This window comes from Mytilus edulis, chromosome 8, assembly GCF_963676685.1.
Source record: "Mytilus edulis chromosome 8, xbMytEdul2.2, whole genome shotgun sequence".
Lineage (NCBI taxonomy): Eukaryota > Metazoa > Mollusca > Bivalvia > Mytilida > Mytilidae > Mytilus > Mytilus edulis.
In genome coordinates, this window is record NC_092351.1 from 51,973,481 (window position 1) to 51,998,504 (window position 25,024).

The 25,024-nt window shown below is 30.1% G+C and overlaps 2 protein-coding genes across 2 annotated transcripts; both read left to right on the plus strand.

Annotated features, from left to right (window-relative positions):
* The first annotated feature begins 3,769 nt into the window (after nt 1-3,769).
* Nucleotides 3,770-10,804, plus strand: LOC139485836 (leucine-rich repeat and immunoglobulin-like domain-containing nogo receptor-interacting protein 1-B). Its single transcript, XM_071270481.1, has 5 exons — nt 3,770-3,849; nt 4,379-4,579; nt 5,680-5,751; nt 9,464-9,535; nt 10,709-10,804. The coding sequence occupies exons 1-5, from the start codon at nt 3,833-3,835 to the stop codon at nt 10,788-10,790; spliced, it is 444 nt and encodes a 147-aa protein (XP_071126582.1). The 5' UTR covers nt 3,770-3,832; the 3' UTR covers nt 10,791-10,804.
* Nucleotides 10,805-13,042: 2,238 nt separating this feature from the next.
* Nucleotides 13,043-24,985, plus strand: LOC139484185 (slit homolog 1 protein-like). The gene is made up of 10 exons (XM_071267917.1): nt 13,043-13,047; nt 13,706-13,777; nt 17,943-18,014; nt 18,895-18,966; nt 19,474-19,545; nt 19,931-20,002; nt 20,468-20,619; nt 21,140-21,244; nt 23,592-23,702; nt 24,233-24,985. Exons 1-10 carry the CDS (start codon nt 13,043-13,045, stop codon nt 24,343-24,345), a joined length of 846 nt encoding a protein of 281 aa, XP_071124018.1. The 3' UTR covers nt 24,346-24,985.
* The last annotated feature ends 39 nt before the right edge of the window (nt 24,986-25,024 follow it).

The window sequence follows — 25,024 nt, forward strand, 5'->3', positions numbered from 1 at the left end:
TATGGTCGGGTTGTTGTCTCTTTGGCACATTGCCCATTTCCATTCTCAATTTTAACACATAAACAAACGACTCCACTATATTACAGGCTTCTGACTTGGGGACGGCACATACATAAATAATGTGGCGGGGTTAAACATGTTAGTGGGATCCCAACCCTCCCCTTAACATGTGGAGCTTGCATGCTTTGGTTAAAGAATTGTTTTCCCCAATCACTAATTTCATATGAATTAAATATTATAATTATATGCATCCTCCAAAGAGAGGGGGTTAGAATATTAGTGTTGAATCGGCAGTGATTGCAATATAATTATCTGGATCATTCGGATCCCTAAACGATAGAAAGTGTAATTAAACCATTAAGAAACTCTTTTATAGAAATTTATATTTGACGTCACTTTGGGCGTTGCATTGACTATGACTAACAGGGCTATGATTTTGTTGTGTATTCGTTTTTATTCTATAGCTATATGTAGTCACCACTTCAGTTTAATCATGTATATCTATTATATAGTCATTTTTTTAAATTTACTGTTTGCAAAACTATGGATTATTCTTGATAATAACGATGTTTTGTCCAAGGCGGATAACCCTGGCCTCACAACTTTTTGGAACTTTTGGTTCTCGGCGATCTTCAACTTTGTAGTTGTTATGACTTTCAAACTTTTTACATATGAGCAACGTTTTGTGTGGACGTAGCGCGCTTCTGGCATATGAAACTATTTATAAACCTGGTACCTTTGGATGGCTATTATTCGTTTGTTTCTCTGTCCTATATTTTCTCCCATTTATCTGTTTGTTTATTTATTGTAACGCTGTCGTGTAATGTTGTCATGTTAATGGTATAATTAACACTGCCATTAAAACGGGAGGTTTGGCATGCCACAAAACCAGGTTCAACCCACCATTTTATCATAAAATGTCCTGTACCAAGTTAGGAAAATGGCCATTGTTACATTATAGTTAGTTTCTGTGTGTGTTGCATTTCGGTGTTGTGTCTCTGTTGTGTCTTAGTTCTCTTATTTTTGATACGTTTCCCCCAGTTTTAGTTTGTAACCCGGATTTGTATTTTCTTTATAGATTTATGAATTTTGAACAGCGGTATACTACTGTTCTTCTGTACTACTTTATGTGAGTGAACCAATTGTAAGTGTTAATATAAGTTAGATAACAAACTATTTTATATTCATCTATCTAATGCAAACATATCAATTACCGGAGTTGATAACTAATGTTAAAATAAACAATATATAAAGCCAATGCATACAAACACCAGTACAAAATTAAAATGGTAATGTTGAATAAAACCGATCGATTTTGCAAAGAAATACCTTGTTTAAGATATTGTCGTTAAGATAAAATATCTCTTAAACGAACACAAGCGACACTAAATCATCAGAAGTTTACAAAATGAAGGTAGGTCAACTCACATGATAAAATATAGAGGGAAAGAGAATGGGTATAATATATTACTGAAATGTATACATGTACATTTACGATGATCTTTTCGAAGAGTGAATTCGTACCGTATTCATGTAATATTATTATTTCGAAACATGTGAAAACTGTTAATTCTTACTTAATTGTTTGTTAAACTTTATACTCTATCACACATTAAATGCACAGTTACACAGAATAAGGACACGAACGCATTAATATATATGCTCGGCTTCCGCTATACAAAAGGGATCACCACATAAGAGACATTTACTGTCAAAATGCATATCTACTGAAAAAAATGGTTCTATTTATAAGTTAGTACAAAAGGAAGTTTATTGAGGGACAATGAATGACACAACGAAAAGACATAAGGGTTTGATGGGATTTAAGCTGTGTCTTTCAATATGCAGACGCGGCCGCTTCTTGTTTTTAGAAGGGTTCTGAAACAAATAGAAAGTGTGACACTATACCTGTGTGACGAATTTGATCATACGTTACCATTATATAAAAAAAAACATTGATGTGAAATAAACATCCCGCATAGCGCATATGTAGCGTTCATATGGTATGCCAATGAGTATTGCCACAGAAAGATTAAAAGTAACATTTTCTTGACATGATTATATAAGATATACGATTATCAAAATAATTGTCTTATACCAAATCTATTGACCTCTCTCAAAATTATTCGCACATTGATATAACGTATGAAATGAGTCGCTGTATTTAATTTTCAATAAAATTATCATAGATACAACAATTAAAAATGAGTGCGCCAAAAGTGCATCATCTCTGCAAAAGAATCAAATTTGACGGACGGATAAAATCAATGAAAGGCCCCACATAATAATCACTGATAATAACCTAAAGAGTATTGTGGACTGAAATTTCCAAAAGATGTTATCAAAAATAGTAAGGGTATCTGTACCAGGGAAATATTTTTTCTATGTACATGGATTTTTACAACTCGTCATGTCAGTTTATTTTAAAAAGCATTAGTCTACTGCCAGTCGTGTCGATTGAGACATAGATCAACGAAATTAAAAAAAAAAATCACATTATTTTTGTTCTTATCAAAATAACCGAAAACAAATCAATTGCAAAAAAAAAACCTCAAAGTTCTAGTTTTGTTAATACAAAACAAAATTTCATTATTTTATCAAAACAATAATCAACGGAAAATGCCTGTGTAAAACACTTTTACAAAACTTAAAATAGCATGTGCTTCACATTTATTACAGGCAAGACACTATAAAAATTGGAATACTAATATATTGCAATAAGAGGAAAATTAACCACAAAGTAAAACACAAATGATTGGAAGAATTTGCTTTAAAAACTTTGAAAATAGAAATATTATTAAATTGAGAATTGAAAGGGTGAATGTGTCAAAGAGACAACAATCTGACCATAGAAAAGACAACAGCAGAAGGTCACCAGTAGGTTTTAAATGCAGCGAGAAATTCCCGCACCCGGAGGCGTCATTCAGCTGGTCCTTAAACAAATACATATGCTAGTTCAGTGATAATGAAGGCCATACTAAACTCCACATTTTACACAAGAAACTAAAATAAAAAAGGATACAAGACTAACAAAGGCCAGAGACTCCTGACTTTGGACAGGCACAAACATGAGGCGGGTATTAAATATTTGAAATGATGATACTTAGTAAATGTTTTGACTAGTTTGTGATATCGAAAACCCTGATGTAATATTTTTTCAGTAATTCATAAATTTTTTTCGTTAAAATCTAAAACGTTGTTACATACACAAGCGAATCGTTCAAGTTGAGATATATAAACACCGTAGGATGGTGAAGAGGATACGTCTACATCTAAAAATGGATAATTAACGATAGGAAATGAGAAATCTTCTCTTTTATCATAAATTGTAGTATTTAGTATTACAGTATTGTTCTAGGTCTACCAACATTTATTTGGCAAAATTGAGTTATACATTTTGACCTGAACATGTGCAGTTAATAGACGTCATACATTTGTAATTTGACATGTTAAAAGCTAATCAAATATTAACATGAACAATTCAGACAAAGTATGTAGCCAATATCGAAAACGTATCGTTTTTAACGTTTGAGTCTTATAGCAACACATACGTCGTAAATCGTGATTACAACATAACCATATATAAAACGCAAACAATTGATAAAAACCTTGAATATGTCATATATGAGCTATATATTAGTTGTTGAAAATTTAAATTTTTTTTTTATTTCAGTTGTATTACGTTACTGTTTATATATTTACAGCTTTATCAATGACACAGTAAACTGCATAATGAATCAATACAAATACACGTCCACATAAATATGCCCAAGACCAGTGACTTGCTTGGACAAATATCATTACATCTACTAGTTATTAGAAGCAACCAACTATGTTGACGACAGCAAGGTAAGACTTTTGCTGTTTTTGTTTTTGTTTTTTTAAATTTAAAGATTTATCATTTTACTTGTAGTGACGTTATATTATATATTATGTTGATTATTTCTTTCCCGGATTTTATCATGGTGTGTCGTCTTTTAATTTATTACAGTTGTTCTATGTTTTTTTTTATTATTCACGTAATACAAACGTACCAGATTTTTCTTTCAATGCCTTTAGTAGGTTTTGTTTAGGTGATAAGAAATTTTCATAGATAAAAAGCACAACTGTCCGTTAAACCAAGTCTATGATTATCAAAATTAAAGTTATTATCACAGCGTTTTCTGTGACATGCAAATACATGTACAAGCTGAAATGTCCTCTGCCAAACATATAGACAATGAAAAAAAATAGTTTCATGCTCATTCTAATTCTCAACTGAATGACATTACAGTTACGTAAAACGGAAACAGGAGTATTTTAATCATAACACTGTTAATCAATATATTCAAATATACAAAATTTGTTTTTATCCCAAAAGCAATATTTTATGTTTCAGTGTTGTCGAAAAAAGTTATTTAAGGTTTCAGCTGTTGTTGGTTTTGGTCCTGTTTATAATTACTTCAATGCAATTAAATACGGTTTCAACCTGTCCAGTACTATGCACATGCTCCAATAGAACAGGTGGAATTAGTGTAGAGTGTTTAGATCAAGGATTGACAAGCATTCCGTCGGACTTTCCAAACGATTCGTTGAGTATGTGAGTATATGTCTCATGTATTGATTATGGACTCTATGCATAATAGAACTAAATTATGATAATTGAATGATAAATATCCAAAATATTTCGATGGCTCAGATATTTTTTACCTTTGTTATTTTCATATAATTATAAAACTTTTAATCACATTATACACCTAGTGTGATAAATTCTTCGTAGATCCTAAATTTTTAAAAGCTGAAAGGTAGTCCAGAAATGACATCTGAAAAGACTGCGATAACTTTTGATTGTTTTTTTTTATATATATATTTATATATCTTTATATGAGATAGACATTATCAAGTAAATAAACAGGTATTAAATAAGAAACAAATACAGCCATGGTATCTGATTGCAACTATCGAATTAGTTTGATTAACTATGAACAGAAATAAAAATATTTCATTATTCTTATTGAAATATTGAAATTAAAATCATGTTTGAGTTGATAAAATTGTTATGGATAAATCCTAATTATAATCAATTCAAATGCTCACACACTGTAAAGTTGTTTCACTGTGAGTCATACACATAGGAATTAAATGTTCTCACCTATTTCCGTCATGAAACATAAAACAATTGCAATTACACTACCTTTCATGTTCTTTTTAATACAGAATTATATTTTCTTGACGAAGCCACTTTATTGGTGTGGCTTAATGTTACGCCTAAAACAATTCCAACACGCGTATGTAATAAACAAAACTAATTTAAACATTAAATGTCCAAATTCCTAAAACAGTTGGTAAGTTGAGATCACTGCTTTATTTCTTTCCATTTGCTAAAAGAAATAATTACTCTTTATATTTCAATGTTGAGATAACTAAAACTAACTAAATAGTTTCAACATCTGTTTTTCTGCTTGAAATACATTTGGTACTGTGCTTTTTGATTTTATACATCTGCAATATAAGATATCCACAGTAGCCTAGTTTAGCCAGTACGTTATTTGTAAAAATTATCTAATGTACATAATAACATATACTTAAGGAGTAGTATTTGTCGTTACAGTGAATGGTAAGACGGCCGTCAACATTACAAGATTAGTTTAACGCCCATTCAAAAATCATAACCAATCAACATGCAGACTTTTTTTTCAGGATCCTAGCAGGAAACGAATTTTCGATTGTTGAAACTGGTTCTTTTCAAAATTATTCTGTTTTGGAATTTATGTAAGTAAAGTTATTTCATACTTATGTTTTAGTATCATATGTTATTACTGTTTTTTTTCTACACTTTTCATTTCAAGATGTTTTAGGGTGTTTTAGGTAATATTTTCATCGTGATAGCGTAAATAAGTACAAGGAATGATACCAAATGCAACGGTTAATGTGATGAAATATATATTGACAACTTCAAGGATTCTCATTTCAACGATAGGTCTAACGTTAATTTAAAAGGCACGTGATAGAAAACATTCATGTAATACAAAATCATACGTTGCCTTAGTAAGTTCATGTTCTTTTGGAGCTTTTTTTTTAATACAACAATTAAGGTATACAAGTAAAAGTATTCGAATTTATCCTTTCATAATTTGTTCCACTTTTCTGTGAAAAGCCCTATTGTATTTGTTCTGCTTATTGTTAGATCTTTCTACTTTCTTTTTTACTAAAACCTCTTTATTGTGTTTCAAATAATTATATTATTTGAACATTGCAATACACATACTTTGTTTAGAAGGGTACGTTGACAATAACTAGGAATGTTCATTACGTGAAAAAGTATGGCCTCGTCAAAGATACAACATCCTGTATAGTAAGAAAATGTCATTTATAGATATTCTATCAAAAAAATTTGATGATTCTTGACTGCGCACAATGATTCTACAAATGTTAAAAATGGAGGAAATTTGCATAATATCAGACGTTTGTTTTTTACATTGTTACATTGTTTTTGATTAAATAAAATATGTACATTTTATGACGTCATTTTTAGGTCAATTGCTCAGTCAATATTTCTAAAACCTTAGTGAGTTTATTGATTCTCTTGATTTTACTTGATTTCTAAATATTATATGTCATTTTGGAATATTGCTAAAAACGCTATTAATGCCACTTCTCAAATAGAAATGAAAGTTTTGATATTTGTATTAATCAAAATCTTAATTATGCATAAGCTAGTTGCAGTGTCAGTTTTGATTGCATTTGTCAAAACAAATGTAACAACTATTAGCATAATCTCGTTTCGCCGTCACCATTGATCTGGATTATGTGTATGTGTGGACCTTTGCCCCTATTTTGTATTTTTCTGAACCACTTATCCTTTCAAATAATGTCATCATATGACAATGTATAATGGCAGCATATATAAGTATAAGTTTCAACAAAAAAAGTTCGTTTTAGTCTGAAAAGGTAAAGTGAAGATACTTTAAAACTAACAAGTCAAAAATAAACTTTCACGCTCTGGAAAAAATAAAAGATAAACAACAGTACATACAATCCACCATACAAAACAAACTTAAGACTGAGCAACACGAACCCTTAAAAAAACATGAATGATCTCAGTATTTCTGGTATAGTCAAACGATCCTCTTCCATATGTGGCACCCGCTAAAAGATTTTTTTCAAAATAGAATTATAAATTATCCAGTCAAACACAGTCCTTCAGTCAATTTACAGACTACCTCAATGCGGATTATTCGTGTACAGTCATTTCAGATATGTTCTTTACTTTATTTCCTGAACAAAAGTAGTTAATTATTAACCCATAAGTAACCCATATTCAGGGCAAGACTTAACCGTTTCATGTCCAAACATTTCAGAAGCTGTTGAGATCAAAACGACCACTTCAGACATATATTCGTTTACTAATGCAGATGTACTGGATTATAAAAATACTTCACTTGAAATGATATGGTTTTTGTATAATCCCAAAATCTAACATGTAATGATCAATGATAACGGGAGTGTTTGAGTTAAATGTAACCACTAAATAAGTATCAGCATAAATACAAACAATAGAATGTGTTTTCATTAGAAATAAGTTATAACCATTTAACAGAGCTACATGTATATAAAATCACAAAAAAAAAATACTGAACTCGGAGGAAAATCCCTAATCAAATGATATAACTAAAAGATAAACAAATCAAAAGAGTTTATAACAACTGTCAAATTCCTGACTTGATACAGGCATTTTTTATGTAAAAAATGGTGGATTGTACGACAGTTGCATTATATTCAATTATATTGGCAAACATATATAGTAGGTAAAAATGTCAAAAACGGGGGAACAACAGTCACCATTATGTTATACTCTTCATCACTTAAAAAAAATATGTAACAAAGAAGCACAAATTAGCATTTAGACCAAGCATATTAACAAAAAAAAAGAGACAAGAATACACAAATTTACTATTATAGTACAAAAACACAATTACGGGATATATAAGTACAAAGCCACATCAAATATGTATCAAAGAAACACCAACAGGCATATAGACAAAGCAAAGTAGCAAAAATGAAAGACAATAATACAAGAATATCATAAACAATACCATAATGACAGCATCTATAAGTACAACAAGTATCTTAAACACAATAAAAACGAACAAATATTTAAGAAATAAGCACAAAATGGCATATCTCAAATTTAACAACCTCATTCATTGCATTCTAATTTTTGAATTTTATTTATGTATGTTAAAGCCACCAATAAACGATTGCAATATTTTAAGTACTGGGACCGTATGGTTAAATTAACATTGACTCTGACGTAGATTTGAGCTCTTGGCAACTTGCAAACGTCACACATGAAGAAATATACAATGATTTGGCGGTCAAAGTAAGGAAGAATATATATAGTTCTTTAAGGCATACCTTGTGCAGAATGTAAATAAGAAGTTTACTTTTTCTTCTTGTAGCTTGTCTATATGCTTAGTATCTCTAAAAAAAGAGCCACGTCATTATGTATGAAACAAAGCATGATCAAATATGAAAGACCAGAATACAAAAATTATAAATAAGCAATAACACGATTGCGAAATGACATTGACGACAGTAGATATGATCCTACTTTTAATCATATGTAGATAAAATATGAGTAAACAGTAAATCGAGTTAACTGCAATTCTTCTAAATGCGATCAGAGATACAGCAATTTTCTCCTGTAATACAACAGGTTTTTTTTAGTTATAAACCAGAACTATCCATTTTAATTTTACCTCAGACTATTTCTGAACAGTTCTATTATTCAAATAACGTTGAAAATGAAATTATAGAACTGACTCTGACGGTTATATGCATCTACTAATTCGGACAGTTCTATGCTTCAACAAATTTTGACAATTTTAGAATAGAACTGCTATTCAACTGTTTATGATATTTCTTATAAAAAACGTCTTATAAATAGAAGCCATGTGCTAAAAGGTAAGTATTCTGACAGTTCTAAAGAGAGCTTATTACTAAATACAAATGGATATGAAATTTGAGTTTGCATTAAATATTTGAAATAATTTTTTAAGCATAAAACATTTGGACGGAATATAATTGAACTTTGACACTTCAAAACAAAATATCGATTGATTTACTTAGACTATAAAAAAGTACATTCATTATCATGATTTTTTCGTTATGCAACATTACTAATTCTGTAGACATACAAATTTTCAATATTCGTTACAAACTATTTTTTTAAATGTAAGAATCAAATTTGGAAAATGCGATCAACCTAAACATCTGAGTTAATTACCATAATTTTTGAAGGTAAAAAAAGAGAAGCATTTTCAAATTGAAAGAATCAATAGCGAGCTATTTATCTCGAGGAGGAATTACTATGGATATGAACAAGATTTTGTTTTCTTTATCATATTGTTGGGATGACTGCATAATCTTAAAATATTCTTAAACCAACTTAAAACTTACAAATTGTTTATTTTATTTGCAGTGTCCTTGCTGGTTGTAGGATTGATGTTATCCAGCCCGGTGCATTTGCTTTCTTATTTCAGCTTACATCACTGTAAGTACTTAATTTACTAAAATCGTGATTGCGGTTGTAAAGCTTATGTACTATCGATATAAATTTGTCTTCCTGAAAGCAAATATTTTGTTTTATAAACACATAAAAGCCAATTAATAATTGCCATATAGTGCAAAATTAACAATTAAGATATGTAAACGGCATACAATGTTGGAGTGGCTATGTTATTTATGAGAAATGGAGATTTTACAATTTAAAAGTTGAAATGATCAAGTTTGTCATATATTTTGTATTTTGGTCGAAAATCTGAATTAATATTGGGATGGAGATTAATATATATTACATACTTTTTACTTTTTGTAGTAACCTTAATCTGAATATTTTCCGTTTTATCTTTTATTTAAAAGGATACATTGAAATCATAAAATTGTATAGTGGTTAATTAAACGATTAAATGACCAAATAATATCAATGATGTTTTTGTTATTCGAATGAATGAGCTTTCTTGTAATATAAATAATTAACACAAGTTACAGAGTTTGGAAAAAATTTGAGACTGACATATTGTGGACACCTGTTCAATTTTTTTGTCTCTATATTGCTGTTTATATCATCTCATTGACGTTAATATTATCACACGTATTCATCAAATGGTAAACCTTTCAATGGTAATTATTTACCCATATAAAACAGTTTATATCACAAAAGAACAATGCTTCCTATATCCTTCTGAACTATTATATAAAATCCCACTGATCTTATATGTCCCTCTGTCATTTTAAAGATCTCTCATCGTACTACAGCTGTCATAGCAGTATCAGAGTTAATGAAAGTTGAGACCATTTCAATTTTTAAATTAAAAGTATTCCTCATCTTTGCTGAAATACAAGTATGGGATTTTTTGTCGCGAGTACACTGTAAAATGAAACACCAATTCTACTACTCAAACCATACTTCTTTAACTACTTAGAAATTATCGGTGAATGAGGACTTAAAGTACATTTGTTTTATCATGTATAAAACATGTATAATCTGTAAGTCTATGTTGGCAAAAAATAGAATGACGAAAATGCAGTGAATAAGTATACTCCTGTCACTATTCAATTGTAGTTGTTTGATTTGGACATTACTACATTTTGAGGGTAGGTTAACGTGCAAAACATCATTTATTTATAAAACAAATACAAACCAGTGTTTTAATATTTGTTTTAGAAATCTAGCAGACAACAACATTAAATCCATCGCCACAGGAACATTTGTTGGGCTGAACAACCTCACTACTTTGTATGTATGATATATGAAAATAGCCATATATATTGTATATAGCTTTAAAGAAAGGTACCAATAAAGTATAAATATTTGCACCTCAGACATATCTTTTTGTTATAATTTCATCTGCACAGTTAAGTAGAACTTAGTAAATTTTTAAATACATATGGCATGTCAGTTAACTGCCAGTAGTCTGTTATTATTTATGTATTACTGTCATTTTTTTTAATTGAATGTTGTTACATCTTCTGACATCGGACTCGGACTTCTTTTGAATTTTAATGTGCGTATTGTTATGCGTTTACTTTTCTACATTGGCTAGAGGTATAGGGGGAGTGAAGATCCCATAAACATGGTTAACCCCACAGCAATTTTGCTTCTGATCTACGTCAGGAGCCTCTGGCCCTTGTTAGTCTTGTATGATTTTTAATTTTAGTTTCTTGTGTAAAATTCGGAGTTTAGTATGACGTCCATTATCATTGTACTAGTATACATATTTTTTAAAGGGCCAGCTAAAGGTCGCCTCCCGGGGGTGCGGGAGTTTCTCGCTACATTGAAGACCCATTGGTAGCCTTCGGCTGTTGTCTGCTCTAGGGTCGGGTTGTTGTTGCTTTGACACATTTCCCATTTCCTTTCTCAATTTTATATGAACAACAAATCAAATATAAAAATGTCAAAAAATAAATGTATCACATCATACAGACTGATTCTTTAGGGAAGTCTGATAACAAGCGCATATATTACATGCTAATCGGTTTCGAATACCTTATTATATAAGATGGTTTGGAAAATGCTATTTTCATAATACATGTAATATTCATATACAGAAATACACGTTCGGTTTGCTGTTTTCTACAAATATAAAATATTGAAATATCAGTGTATCTTGTTATACTCTCCTCAGATGGCCAGTTTAATTGTAGGTCTCTGGCAGCTAATGACTTCAGTTCAATATCAGCAGATATATTTGCAGGACTGCCACAGTTAAGTACAATGTAAGTACTGTAAAATATTCTACATACAATTGTATTTATGAATGATGTTTTATCATCCGTGCTGCTTTGTTTTGCGATCCAGGATACTATATTATAAAAAAAAATTGCTGTTTTTTGGCTTTATGATCCCTGATGTATATCGGCAATGTCACCATGAAACGTATTTGATAACATGTTATTATCTAAGTCAAACCCATTCAACCAAATAAACTTTAGGCTTACAAGGCTCAAAGTTTTCTGTGTTATCATATGTTGTCTGTCATCTGGGATAGCCGTCGTCCGTCGTCGTCCGTCTGTTTAACAAAATTTTTCTCTTCTGAACCTAATAGATCAGTCTTTGAATCACCAGTAAGAACAGATCGGCAGTCATTCTAACAACTGACTGTTTTAAACAATTATAGCTCTTTGGGGACGATTTTTACTTATATTTTAGTTAACTGCCTTTTATTATGCAAATTAATTGATAGATAAACACTTTAACATGTTTAAGGGCAAATATGAATAGCTAGACAATATATAGAAAACAGTCACCATCATCGAAATCGTCCAACTAGTCAATTTTGGAGTTGTTGCCTTTTAGTTACGATGTCTACAATTGTTGTCTGGTATCGTATTAACAATATTATACATGTACATACTGGATAAAAATGTTCTTGTTAAATTTGCACATACGAGAAAACAAACGTTTAAACTTAATAAACTATTATAACCAACACTTGAAATGTAACTAGTAAAAAATCAAAAGCTGACGAAAAGATTTTACGTTCTATATTATTTTTGTTTTTGTTTTGGCAGAAGTGTCAATTTTACTGAATTTTACGATTTATTACCTATTTTTTTTCGCTATAATTGTTTCATGGTGTCGCTGCAAAAACCATGATACATGCGTCACTCATAAATTCTGTCTTTATAAAAGGTTATTTTTTTGAGTGTTAAATTTAGCAATATTATATAAACTTTTTTTACTTGACATGTTTGAGCCGATATCAAATATAAAAATGATTATTTCGGAAGATGGAAACATAACTGTAAGAGAAACGTTGGTAAATGGAAAGCAAGATTCTCTCAATCTTTTATATATTTCAGTTTAAATACATAATCAGTTAAACAAATACATGTTTAGTTATATAACAAAAAAAGTATTAACCATTCTAACATGACGTCCTTCAAACGCTTTGAGTACACACCCGTGGTAAAATATGAATATACTGCCTGGCCTGTTCCGAAAGTACTCCCACGTCATATGATTTTTTATGAATTAGTTACCCGATGTCATAGAACGATGACGTAAGAATTTCCGTTTTTTACGGGAAAATACACGCTCTAGATACCGAAAAGCATCCCAACAAGAAAAGGTAAACAAACGATGCTAAAATGTGGTATAAGCCTTTTTTTTATACATATAAGACATATAAGTAAATTATCATTTAAAGTTTTCCAAAATATCTAAATACGTTATTGTAAATAGTTTGAGCATGTCACTTATTCTGTTTGCTCCGTTGTTTAACGCCAATCTAATAGTGCGTTTATTTATGGGAACGGCAAATATTTGCCTTTACCTAGAGCGCTTCGATCCAAAAGAATTTCTATATTTGTTCTATTAGAATCGAAATAATTCATGGGGGCTAGAAGATATCTAGCAGGGTCTCCAGAAAAGCGTTCATATCCAGGGTTGTTTTTTATTGACATATAATCCATACATTCTCAGACTGTTATTTATTTTCATTAATGGTAATAACACACATATAACTATTCAGTCAGAAAGCAAAGGTTACCACATACACGATTAGTTTGCTTTGCTTTGAGAATTGTATTTATAGAAAAAAATTGTATTAATTTGACTTCAAACTATAAAAAGCTGTTCCTTTATTACTAAAATCGGTATTATTTTTACAATTTCCTGTGCAATTTAATTGCTTTTATTAAATGTATATCTTTATTGTAGAGGTCTAAGCCATAACAACATCAGTACAATAACAACAGGTACATTTGATGGACTTGCAAATCTAAGGACGATGTGAGTGATACGCTTAAAGCTTCTTGTTGAAGACTGTACTTTGACCCATAATATTTTTATGTAAATTGTGACTTGGATGGAGATTTGTGTCATTGACGCTCATACTTGTCATATTTATTATGATATTTTCATAAGATTAATATAATTGTCAAATACTATTTACAGTATGTCAAATGTACTTATTCAAGATCTATAAGACAACGTATACAGCTATACCGTTTTGATTATTGTTGAATTGAATATATAGTAAAGTTTGACTGGCTGATTCAGACTACTCGAGACTAAAGGATTAGGTTCAGTAAGACCCCTTTTTGGCCCCAAAACATAGCAGTTTTAGAAAATTGTGAAAATGTAATCTTTAAGCTATATTTTGGAAAGTAAAATGCTTCTGCTACATAGATATGAGCTGTTTATGAAAATACAATGCACGCATATCGCGTTCTAGCATCATTAAGTCATGCTAAACTACTGAAATCTTCAAAATTTTAGCATTTTGGTTAATTTTTAGACGGTTTCCGTCTAAAATGAAAGTGGCCGCATTCGTGTTCATTCATAATATTGAAATGTAAGTTGTATTTGATGATAATACAAAACATATATTAAGGTTGAGGATGAACACGGATGCGGCCACTTTCACTTTTGACAAAAACCATCTGAAAAGTGACGTTTTTTCGGCATATTTGATAGATTTTTCATATTTAAGCTTGAATCAGAGCGTTTTTAATGACTAGATCAGTTAAAATCTTTCACATAAACTAATCGAATCAATTGAAATAGACACTTAAGTGTTTAAAAAGTGTCCAAAAACTCGCATTAGATGAACCTAAAATTTGAGGCCAAAATCGGCCCTTACCGGACCTACTCCTTTATAGGTAAAGACTGGGTCGAAACAGTTCGAGACAGAACAAGAAAGGTCGAGATTGTTCGAGAATGAGTTTAGAATGATCAATAATTTGCCGATACTATTTTGGACTATACTAAGATTATCAATTACAGAATTCGACGTATTATAATAATTTGAGACCACAGTAGAGTATATTACAGAAGAGTTAAATAAGTTATAACAAGTCTTTTCAAGTTAAACACGTAAATTATGTGCTCGATCTATCATACTGTTCGAACACAATATATGGTATTTACAGGCTCTGAGCATATTGAAGTGTGTTCGACAGTCATTATTTGGTTATACGATCTGCGAACAAACCATAAGTCATATAGATACTGAAGTACACCAAACACAAACGCCAACTAACAGAGAAACAACTGCCATCTTAATCAGGACAATAATGGTTGGTTGTACCTGGTTTAATGGCTAGCCTAGTCTCCTACTTATAAAGCAATGTTATTAATACCACTTCAATTACAACACTTCGTGACATGAACTTGATGAATATAGTATAAAACGCAATTACACTCACTACAGAAAAATACGTAAATGAATAACATATCAGTACATTACAACTTGAAAGCCGTAGAATCACACCGGATACCTACAACATATCTACGACAGAGCAGCAGGACACCACACATGATATATACACTACACGTCATATGAATAGATAAACGTCTTAAAAAAGTTCTAAAACACTAATTAAATTGTTTTATTTATAAAAAAATACTCGAATTGATAAATGACACTGAGTTTGTAATCATCATAGCGTTAATATTTGTATTTTCATACCAATTCGGTGTTTCTTTTAGAACAAAACTGTGCACAAACAAAAACATCTTTTGCAAATAGTTCATGCTTTAAACTTAAATCCATATAAATGAAGTAGTTGATTTGTTTTTTTTTCTTGAACTGTATGCAAACTTCTTCTTTTGAAACATAGATCCATAGGAAACAATAGAATATACAAAATCGAAAGTGGAGCTTTCAAAGACTTGCCTAACCTGTCTACTCTGTAAGATATAATATATTTACAAACAACAAATAATCATTGAAAACATTTCAATTAAGTTGTGTTTTACCTGTTTTCAAATTCTTCGATATACGGTAAACACATACAACTTTCCGGTATGACATGGAGAGATATCATATTTAATTGAAAATAACACCATTTGTTTTTAAATAATTAGTTTGTAATACTCAAGCAATGTCGTTTAAGAATAGTGTCGTCACATTTCTTGCTTGTGAGAATGTATAATCCTGGAATGTTGATAATTATATACTGTAACGTTATGAGGCGATATTTCTGAATTTGAAGGAGATATTTTAATTTTATCTAGAGAGGAAACGGAAAGAGACATCAATTCATACGAATGAAATGCTACAATTTCCTCTCTTAAAGAAAAGCTAACATTTCATCCATGCTTGAAATCTGAATTTCAAATTTAATAGTAATGGGAACGGAACCAGAAATATTCTGATACTTGATATATACTGATAAACATGTATATTCTGTCTTTTTATCAATACTCATGGATGTCGCACACCATGTACATGTACATCGATAGTTTAAACAAAATGTTTAGATAAATACAAATGGCCATTATGTTTGTATGAAGTTGTTTCATTATCATGAAATTAAATATCAACAAAACTGCATTTATCATCAATCTACTGACATTGTTGCCCATGAAAATAAATGAATCTGCAGTATTATAATTTTATAAGTTCATGTATGATCATGTATCATAAACATGAAGTATCAGAAGGTGAAACGCACGATGTGTAACCATTATACTTTCGATTTTCTTTTTTAGTATACTATTATCATTAGTAAATATATTCTCAATGGCGAAACTGAGTGCAGACGAATTTTGCTAGTATTTGATATTGCTTTTGCTCATATAAGTTTTACCAATTTATCTATTTACTCGGCTTTCGTCTATTAGATGGTATTATTTCTTAATTAAGGGTCATCCGTTTAAGCATTTAGACAAGCATTTTTTTCTTTTGAAATATCACTTGGAATCGATTTTGAATACGTAAGGCTTTGTTTATCTGAGTAAGTTAACACGCATTATCTTACAATTACTTAAGTGTATCCGTATTGAAATTGAAAGTAAGATATTATAAACAGGCAGCGACGATGCCATGTATAAAAAACCACCACACGATGAGGACTCACATGCAACATTTAATGAAATATGATTGTTGATACAACTTTGAAATGTGTATGGCACCAACTCAGTGTTTACAAGTTTAACAAACACTTCGAAAACCTACTGTACACAATCATTTTGAAATTTGACAACATAAACATAGACTTTCAATGTATTGAAAGTATGTTTAACATAATTTGTCATTTTTAAAATTTTAAAGTAAATTCACCACTTACATTGATTTTAAAAACATCGAAACAGACATAAACGTAAGGAATTCTAGACATACCAATATAACATTGGGACTTGATATTTGGAATGTGTGAAAGAGATAAAAAAAAGAATCGACTGAAGATCAGAAAACAGCCAAAGTGTTTGTAATATAGCAAAAATTTTCGCACCAGGAGGCATATTTCGTCTGGCACCTAAACAGTAACAAAAAAAGTCGTACTTAACTCCAAAATATATTTAAGAACTTAAAAAACATCATACAAGACTAATAAAGTCACGTGGCTCCTGATTTGGTAAAGACACAAGACTAGGGCGGGTCGAACATTTTTGGGGATCTCAGCTCTCACTTAATACCTCTAGCCAAGTAGAAAAACATAACAAAAGGCACAGTTTAAGTCAGTTTGAAAGAAGTCCTTTGCCAGAAAATGTAAAAAAGAAACTAAACAAAATAACAATGATACATAAATTCACAAAGGACCAGTAGTACTAGTAGTTACTGAAATGCGAGTTCCGGACCTAATTTAAAAGTATTGAAATATTACGTCCTCTACACATGAATATCAAGCACAATCACTCCCGCTAGGGTTGAGTATCATATCATCATTAAATATATACAATACGAACATAACCTGTATCATGCCAAATATGATTTTTTTATCCGATGCAAAGACCCTTTAAGTGAATCAATATTAAAGCCAAAATATGCAATATCTATTGACCTGACAACTGTATCGTAACTATATTCTTTTTTTTATAGGTTTTGTTAGCTTTTAGGTGACTGCCGAAATGTTTGTGCTTTGTCAAGAATGTTACCATGAAATATTATATGTTAAATACCTGAAGGTTTTAAATAAATATATATCTATATATCTCAAATTTTCTTTAGGGACTTGGAGAATAATGCTATTTCGATAATTGAAAATACAACATTTCCTGATTTACCTGGTCTAAATAAATTGTGAGTACACATGCATTAACGTTCGTATCCTATGGAGACATCGTATTAGGCGAGTCTATTTTTTCCGATTTGAATCAAACATTCCTGAATTTGGTACTATACATGCATATATCGACTATCCAACTTTAGTCTAACAAAGTTAGTTTAAAACATATTATATGCTATTGAATTGTTGGCATCCCGAACTTATACTTTCCTTATTCAGCGACCTTAGTCATGACACATATTGTTGGAAATGCAGGAGAAAAGATAAAAACGAACATGGGATTGTTTAACTAATTGAAATGCATAGACAGCATAGATAACAGAAATCGAATCAATATACCATAGCATAGCTTCATTATTGGTCATGTGGTCTAGGATTATGTGTTGAATTTTTAAACATAATAGTCAGGATTTGAAAACATAATCATAATCACAAACATTAGAAATATAATAAGTTCAGATTGAAAGGAATGCGATTAACTAACGAATACTTTTCTTTCTTTTTCTTCGAAAAACCTTTCTAAATTATAAATGAAACACTCAGAAAGCATCATGGAATATATCTGCCCAAATCAGGAAAAAAAGGAACACTTATGGGTCTTTATTGAAAATTTCATTTACAAAAATAGTGAAATTCACACTGAATTAGACTGAGATTTGGCGTCACTTAGCTTTCAAATACAGGTAAATCAGGGACAAGTACGACTAAGGTTAACACAATATATAATACAACTTTGAAATGTGCATTTTAAAAAAAATGTAAGAAACATCGTATTTAAATCATTTTATACTAGAACCTATAGTGTATTCGCATTAATGTTTGTGAAAGAAAAGTTTGTTTTCACAATATTGCAATAAACAGTCCAAATATCATATTGATTTCCAACATTTACAGGTCGTTACAAAACAACGATATATCAGTGATACAGCCAAGTTCATTTTCCAATCTGGTAAATTTAAGGGAGCTGTAAGTTTTTGATTTATAATACAATTCTACATGTTTCGATTGCATTTAGCAAACATCACGTACCATGCACAACTGAAAACGACATTTTAAAAGAAGAACGTTTAATATGCCATATCCACGAACATACTGTGGACAAGGTGTATTATTCTGGGCTTGTTGGTACACACGTATACCAGCTTTGAGAGATACATAAAAACAAAAGCGTCTACATGATACGCAATGTATAGGTATCACACACATTTTATCAGATGTAACACTAAGAAGCACAACCGATAACATACTATGAACTACCGGTTTCTATATGTGTTTCATGGCAATTGTTTAAAGTAAAAAGTAAAAATGAAAAAAAAACCACTCGAGTTTTAAAATTTAAATATGATACCATGTTTTCTCGGGACATTAAATTAATGTGAAATGCCTATGATACTAATATCATATATTCCTTTCGATATCAGTAATACATTTTCCCCAATGACTTATTCTTAATATATAATTATATATTTTTAGAAAACTCGATACCAATAGCATCACTGAGGTGAAACAAGATTTTTTTAACGGTTTGGACTCTATTAGAGAGATGTAAGATATTGTACAAATTAATTAAATGTCATTATAATTGCGAGTTTCCATTGACATGAGTATGTATACCTTTGTTTGTGTATGAATTAACAATTAAAATAATTGACAATTTAAACCAAATGTCATGAATCTTGACTGTTTAAAACTATCTACATAAAAGCAACATGCATTTGCGGAAGAGAAAGTAAGAGACATTTTCATGCATGTTTGTTTAAGACAAAAATGCGTAAATGATGTGTACTGTATATCGATCAATGGATAGAGAGAGCGAAAGTACATCTTTTCAAAAAAATTTTGACACATTTAAAAAAAAATGCTGATCATAATATATATTGCATGAATTGATAGGTTTGTTAGTATATAAACATATGATTTACATTTTCAGATTGATGGCTGGAAATAATGTTACATACATTGAAGAGTCTACGTTTCAACATATGACAAATTTAACTGTTCTGTAAGTTTCTATGTCAATCATTATTATAACAGATATTATCCTGATTAAACACGAAACTTTAATTTACTGAATACAAAGGTTATTGAAAAGTAAAAATTACTTAACAAAAATATGTCGACAAAACACCAAAAAAGTACAAAAAGATGAACTAAGATCGAACTCAGGTGGATAGACATTATTTGTACAAGTCGATATAAGCTGTAATTTAAAATAAGACAGTATCAATTGAGATAAAACAATCATAAATTGCTGTCAGAAATCACATAGTACGTACCTGTTTTCCTATCCATCATTCAAATCAGATGAACATGAAATTTTACACTACAATGAAAAAGTGGGAAAAGATAAACTAATTTTAAGGAACTATACTTTGATTTTACCATTTGGTTAATTGGTTAGGGATTTACCAATTTTAATTTGCCTCGGTGTTCAGTATATTTATGTTCTTAATTGTTATACTTACAGCACCCTTGACCTGAATTGTGATTGCAACATACTTCCGTTTTGGAATTGGCTAAATTTGGTAGAGAAGTATGAGACAACTATAACATGCATTAATTATCCCGGTTTATCTAGTATTCAGAAATTGCCTACATGTGCCTTCGACAAATGTCCAGGTAATCCATTGTTAATTTAAGAATAGAAATTAAAAAAAAATAATCTGCAAATTCTGAATGAAGAATAGATTACAATGAATGATGTCATGACTTATCGAAAGTAAAAGTACATGACACCTTATTTTCGTTTAGAAATAAGAAATTAAAAAGCACCCATTTGAAGTATAGTTTCATTGACTTAATATTAAACATTTTATAAAGATGATACAGTCGGTTACGCAAAACTATAACAATACGTATCAATTACAATATATGTTCCAGAATATAAACATCAGACCTTCACTTAATGCTAATTTAGTCTTGGATTATAATTTAGTTGCATGCAAATGTATTAGCTGCTGATAAAAACGAACTACCAAATTAACTTCTGCGAAATGTTTTAGTGCGACTAAAATGCATGTCAACAAAACAAGTTGTTTATATCGAATGATAAATTACATGAATAATTGTTATACTAAATTTCTGCTAAAGAATCTGCTTTATTCATCTTATGATTTTAAATTGATATCTTATAATGTAGTTTGTTCAAATAATTTCTGCACAAATGGAGGAACATGCTTTGTTAACAGTTTTGGTGACCTATCTTGCTTATGTCCTGGAGATTGGACGGGGGCAAAATGCAATGGTAACTATAAATAACAAAAACAACTTCTTTGAATTATACATACAATTAAAATACATAACTTAACGGATTGGCTATTGGTAACAGATTAAACAGTTTCATTTGGATGTTTACTATTTTCATTAATGTAATTTGCTTTGTAACCACTGTTTTATAGGGGTTATATTTAATCAGTTCAAAACAGTATATAAGTACATGTATTGTAAATATACTAAAAATATTCAAATCGTTACATTGTAGTTGTAGTTCTGTCTGTCTACGGGAAATATTGCATAACTATAAACAAATGGCAACAAAAATGGTTTCACAGTTTTATAATACCAAAGCATGATACGATCATATAAAAAAGATAAAAAAAATCGTACTATCGGAAAACACCATTTTGGGCTGAAAATTGTGAAAAACTTTTAAAATCGAAATAATAGCACAATGTAAGGCAATTAAATGTCAAAAATGATTGGGAAACTTTGAATAAGAATTTAGCTAACAGGAAAATTAAACAATGTCAATGGAAGTTACTACATAATATAATTTACACTGAAGAAAAGTTACAACAAATGAATCGCTCAAACGGGAAGTGTCACCTTTGCAATGAAAAAGAATCACTATTTCATCTTTTTATTTATTGTAAACTGGTGGAAGACGTTTGGCAGGAAATTTTTGAGAAAATAAGGGAATTTTGTTCAAAATTAAATATCCAAAAATTACAAAAGTCGGAAACAAGTATAATTTTTGGGGTCATTAATGCAGATGCATCTTATACCCAAATTTTAGATACGGTGCTTTTAATCACGAAATGGGTTATCTGGAAAGCTAGAAATATCGCAAAATATCAAAAAAAAAAGGGATAAGTAAATCGGTGATTTTAAATATGATAAAACATGAAATGCAATTTTTGCTCAAATGTCTTAAACCGAATACGAAAATCGAAGCCTTTTCTACTATGTGTGACGTATTTTGTATATAAATATATATTTTGCGTGGTCATGTCAGTGCAAGGACCTCTTTGATACTGATTGAATAATAATATGTATACTACTCTCATCTCCCTTCATGTAATTTCTGTTGTGTATGTATTCATGTATATCATCTAATTGTAACAAGACATGTTGTATCAACAGGTTCATATTATAAACAAATATTTACTCACCATATCTTTGAAATTAATCCTTATTGGGAATCAAAATCATTAATCCATTTTTTTTTATGAATGAACTACACATCCCTTTAACAAATCGCACGTGGTGAATGATCACTCGACCAGAAATTCAATGTAATTGAAATTAACATAACAAAAGACTTGATGTACGATAACATTAAAACTGCTTAATAAAGACAGGTAGCCTTTGTGAGGAATAAATAAAGATAAAAAACATACTTTATTCAAATAATTATATATGGTGAGATGTATAGATATATAGATCGATAATGATTGCAGGTACATGTACATTTGTACAAGGATAGATAATATTTATAAAGGTTGATGTTAATAACTTATAGTGGGAGTTTTTTTCTCATTTGCTTTTTTCCCCGACAAATGAGACTGTAAAAATTGGGGCCCCCTTAGTTGCTTCCCTGGGCAACTGAGGGTTGATGTAACAAGTGATTGGCAATAAAATATGTTTAATATTAAAAAAAAACAACAAAAAAAAATTACTAATACGTTGACTAACATAAGGTTTTTGGCCACTGATACTTTTAGGTTATTACCAATTCTGATTATTAAAATATTTGATTTGATTTTTTGTTTGTTCGTCACTATCGAAACCGACAATTATTTTTTTTTAACGTATATTGAAATGTGTAGCTAAGAATCCTTCAGCAGGTAATTGTATAACAATAACAATATTATTTGCATTTAATTTGATCCGTTATAAGATGTATGAATAGAAAACATAAAAAAACTAGGGGTCTAGGTGAGTGAAAAACTCGAAACAACACAATTGGTTTATGAAATATTATATACTAGGACTCTTTATCATTTTATTCAATCATAAAATACAGTGTTTTAGCCCGGCTTTGTTCACACGTTTTTGTCTTTTATTAGTTTATCTTTTTCTTTAAATAAGTTGTTGATTTTAAAATATTTTGGCCTTGGGAATCGCTGACAAAACATTGCCTGTCGGAATGCGCATCTGGCGTGGAAAAACAGGTACCGTTTAGGTTATTTTCTCTATCAAATGTTATGAAAATAAGAGAAACACCATACACATATGCTTAAATCTTAATATGACAAATCATAGTCTGTCGAAACATTCAATATATTATTACACAACATGGATTAATTTTTGTCAATTGTACCTATTGACTTATGAATAAGCTAAAATGAAAAATACCTTCTCTTCTCCAGTAAACCCCTGTCATAATAAGCCGTGTGGCAATAATGGTGTATGTGAAGTGGACATTGATGAACAAGCTGTTTGCCAGTGTAATGGAAACTGGACCGGGAAATTCTGCGAAAGTAAGTTTAGTTAGCAATCGTCTATGTGTGATACATTCTATATTACCTGTTGTTTTCAAGGAAGAAGAAATGGATGTCAATGAATTTATAAGTTGCTGCTTAGTAAAAAAATGATGCCGGTACTAATAAGTGAAGAGGAATGTTTAACTACTCATCATTTCATAATCAAATTACGATATTGAATAAATATACTTTTTCCTTTTTGTTCGGTGTATCATAGTAGTTTGATACAAGATACATGTGATGTTTGTGCTAATAAGACAACTGTACACCTGCAACCGATAAGAGTGAGCTCGTTTTTTGGTAGGGTTTTGTCTCTTTGACATTTCCCAATTTCGTTTTTCAATTATATATTTTAAACCAAAATAATTATGGTTGTTTTATATATATATTTATCTTGATCAGCATGGACAAATGCTTTTGAATTAAAATAAACAAGGACATATTAAAGACAAATTAATTGTACGACCTATATATTAAAATACTGTTTTGCTATATTGTAATATAGCAATATATATATTCATGTCTAGAAAGTCCATGTGAAACAAGAGTATGCAGCCAAAACATGTGCTATTATAACGACACTGGAGTGACCATATGCATAAACGAACAAGACACACAGTGTATTGGTAAGTATATTTGATAGTTCTACAATCCCGATATTTAAGTTCCTATTTTATGTTTATTATAACAGTATCATGAGTATGGTATTGAAATATTTGCAAATACAAATATATATAAATTGTAAACTACACTTGAAAAATAGCTTCATTTATGATATGCTATGGAAAAAGAAAATATCTACTTTTGAAATTACATTTTTTTTGGTTAATTTCTATGTAAATACTATACATGTACATGTAAGCATAACGGCACAGATATATCAAGTGTGAACAAATACAACACAAGTTTTATTTTGATTAGGTCATTAATTTTTTACAAATAAAAATTTATAATGAATTTAAATGTGTGCATCTTATTGTTGTTTTTTAAAAGACTAGTCGCTTGCTAGGGTATCTCAGCTATTTATATAGAAATCATAAGCATAGTTGTTTTATATTGTTACATTTTAATATATGCTTGAATTGCTGCTGAAGCTGCATTTATGTGTTACCATGTATTTAAATGGTTTTAGATAGAACTGTCACAATGGTAAAATAATTCGGTTTTTAGTTATCGAATTACATGGGTTAGACAATTCGTATGAATTCATAATGTTTGATATAAATCTTTATCTAGGAAAACGTACCGAAACTATATTTTTCATAAGTAGTATTATGTTTTAATCTTATTACATTAAAGATATACATTTTATTGATATT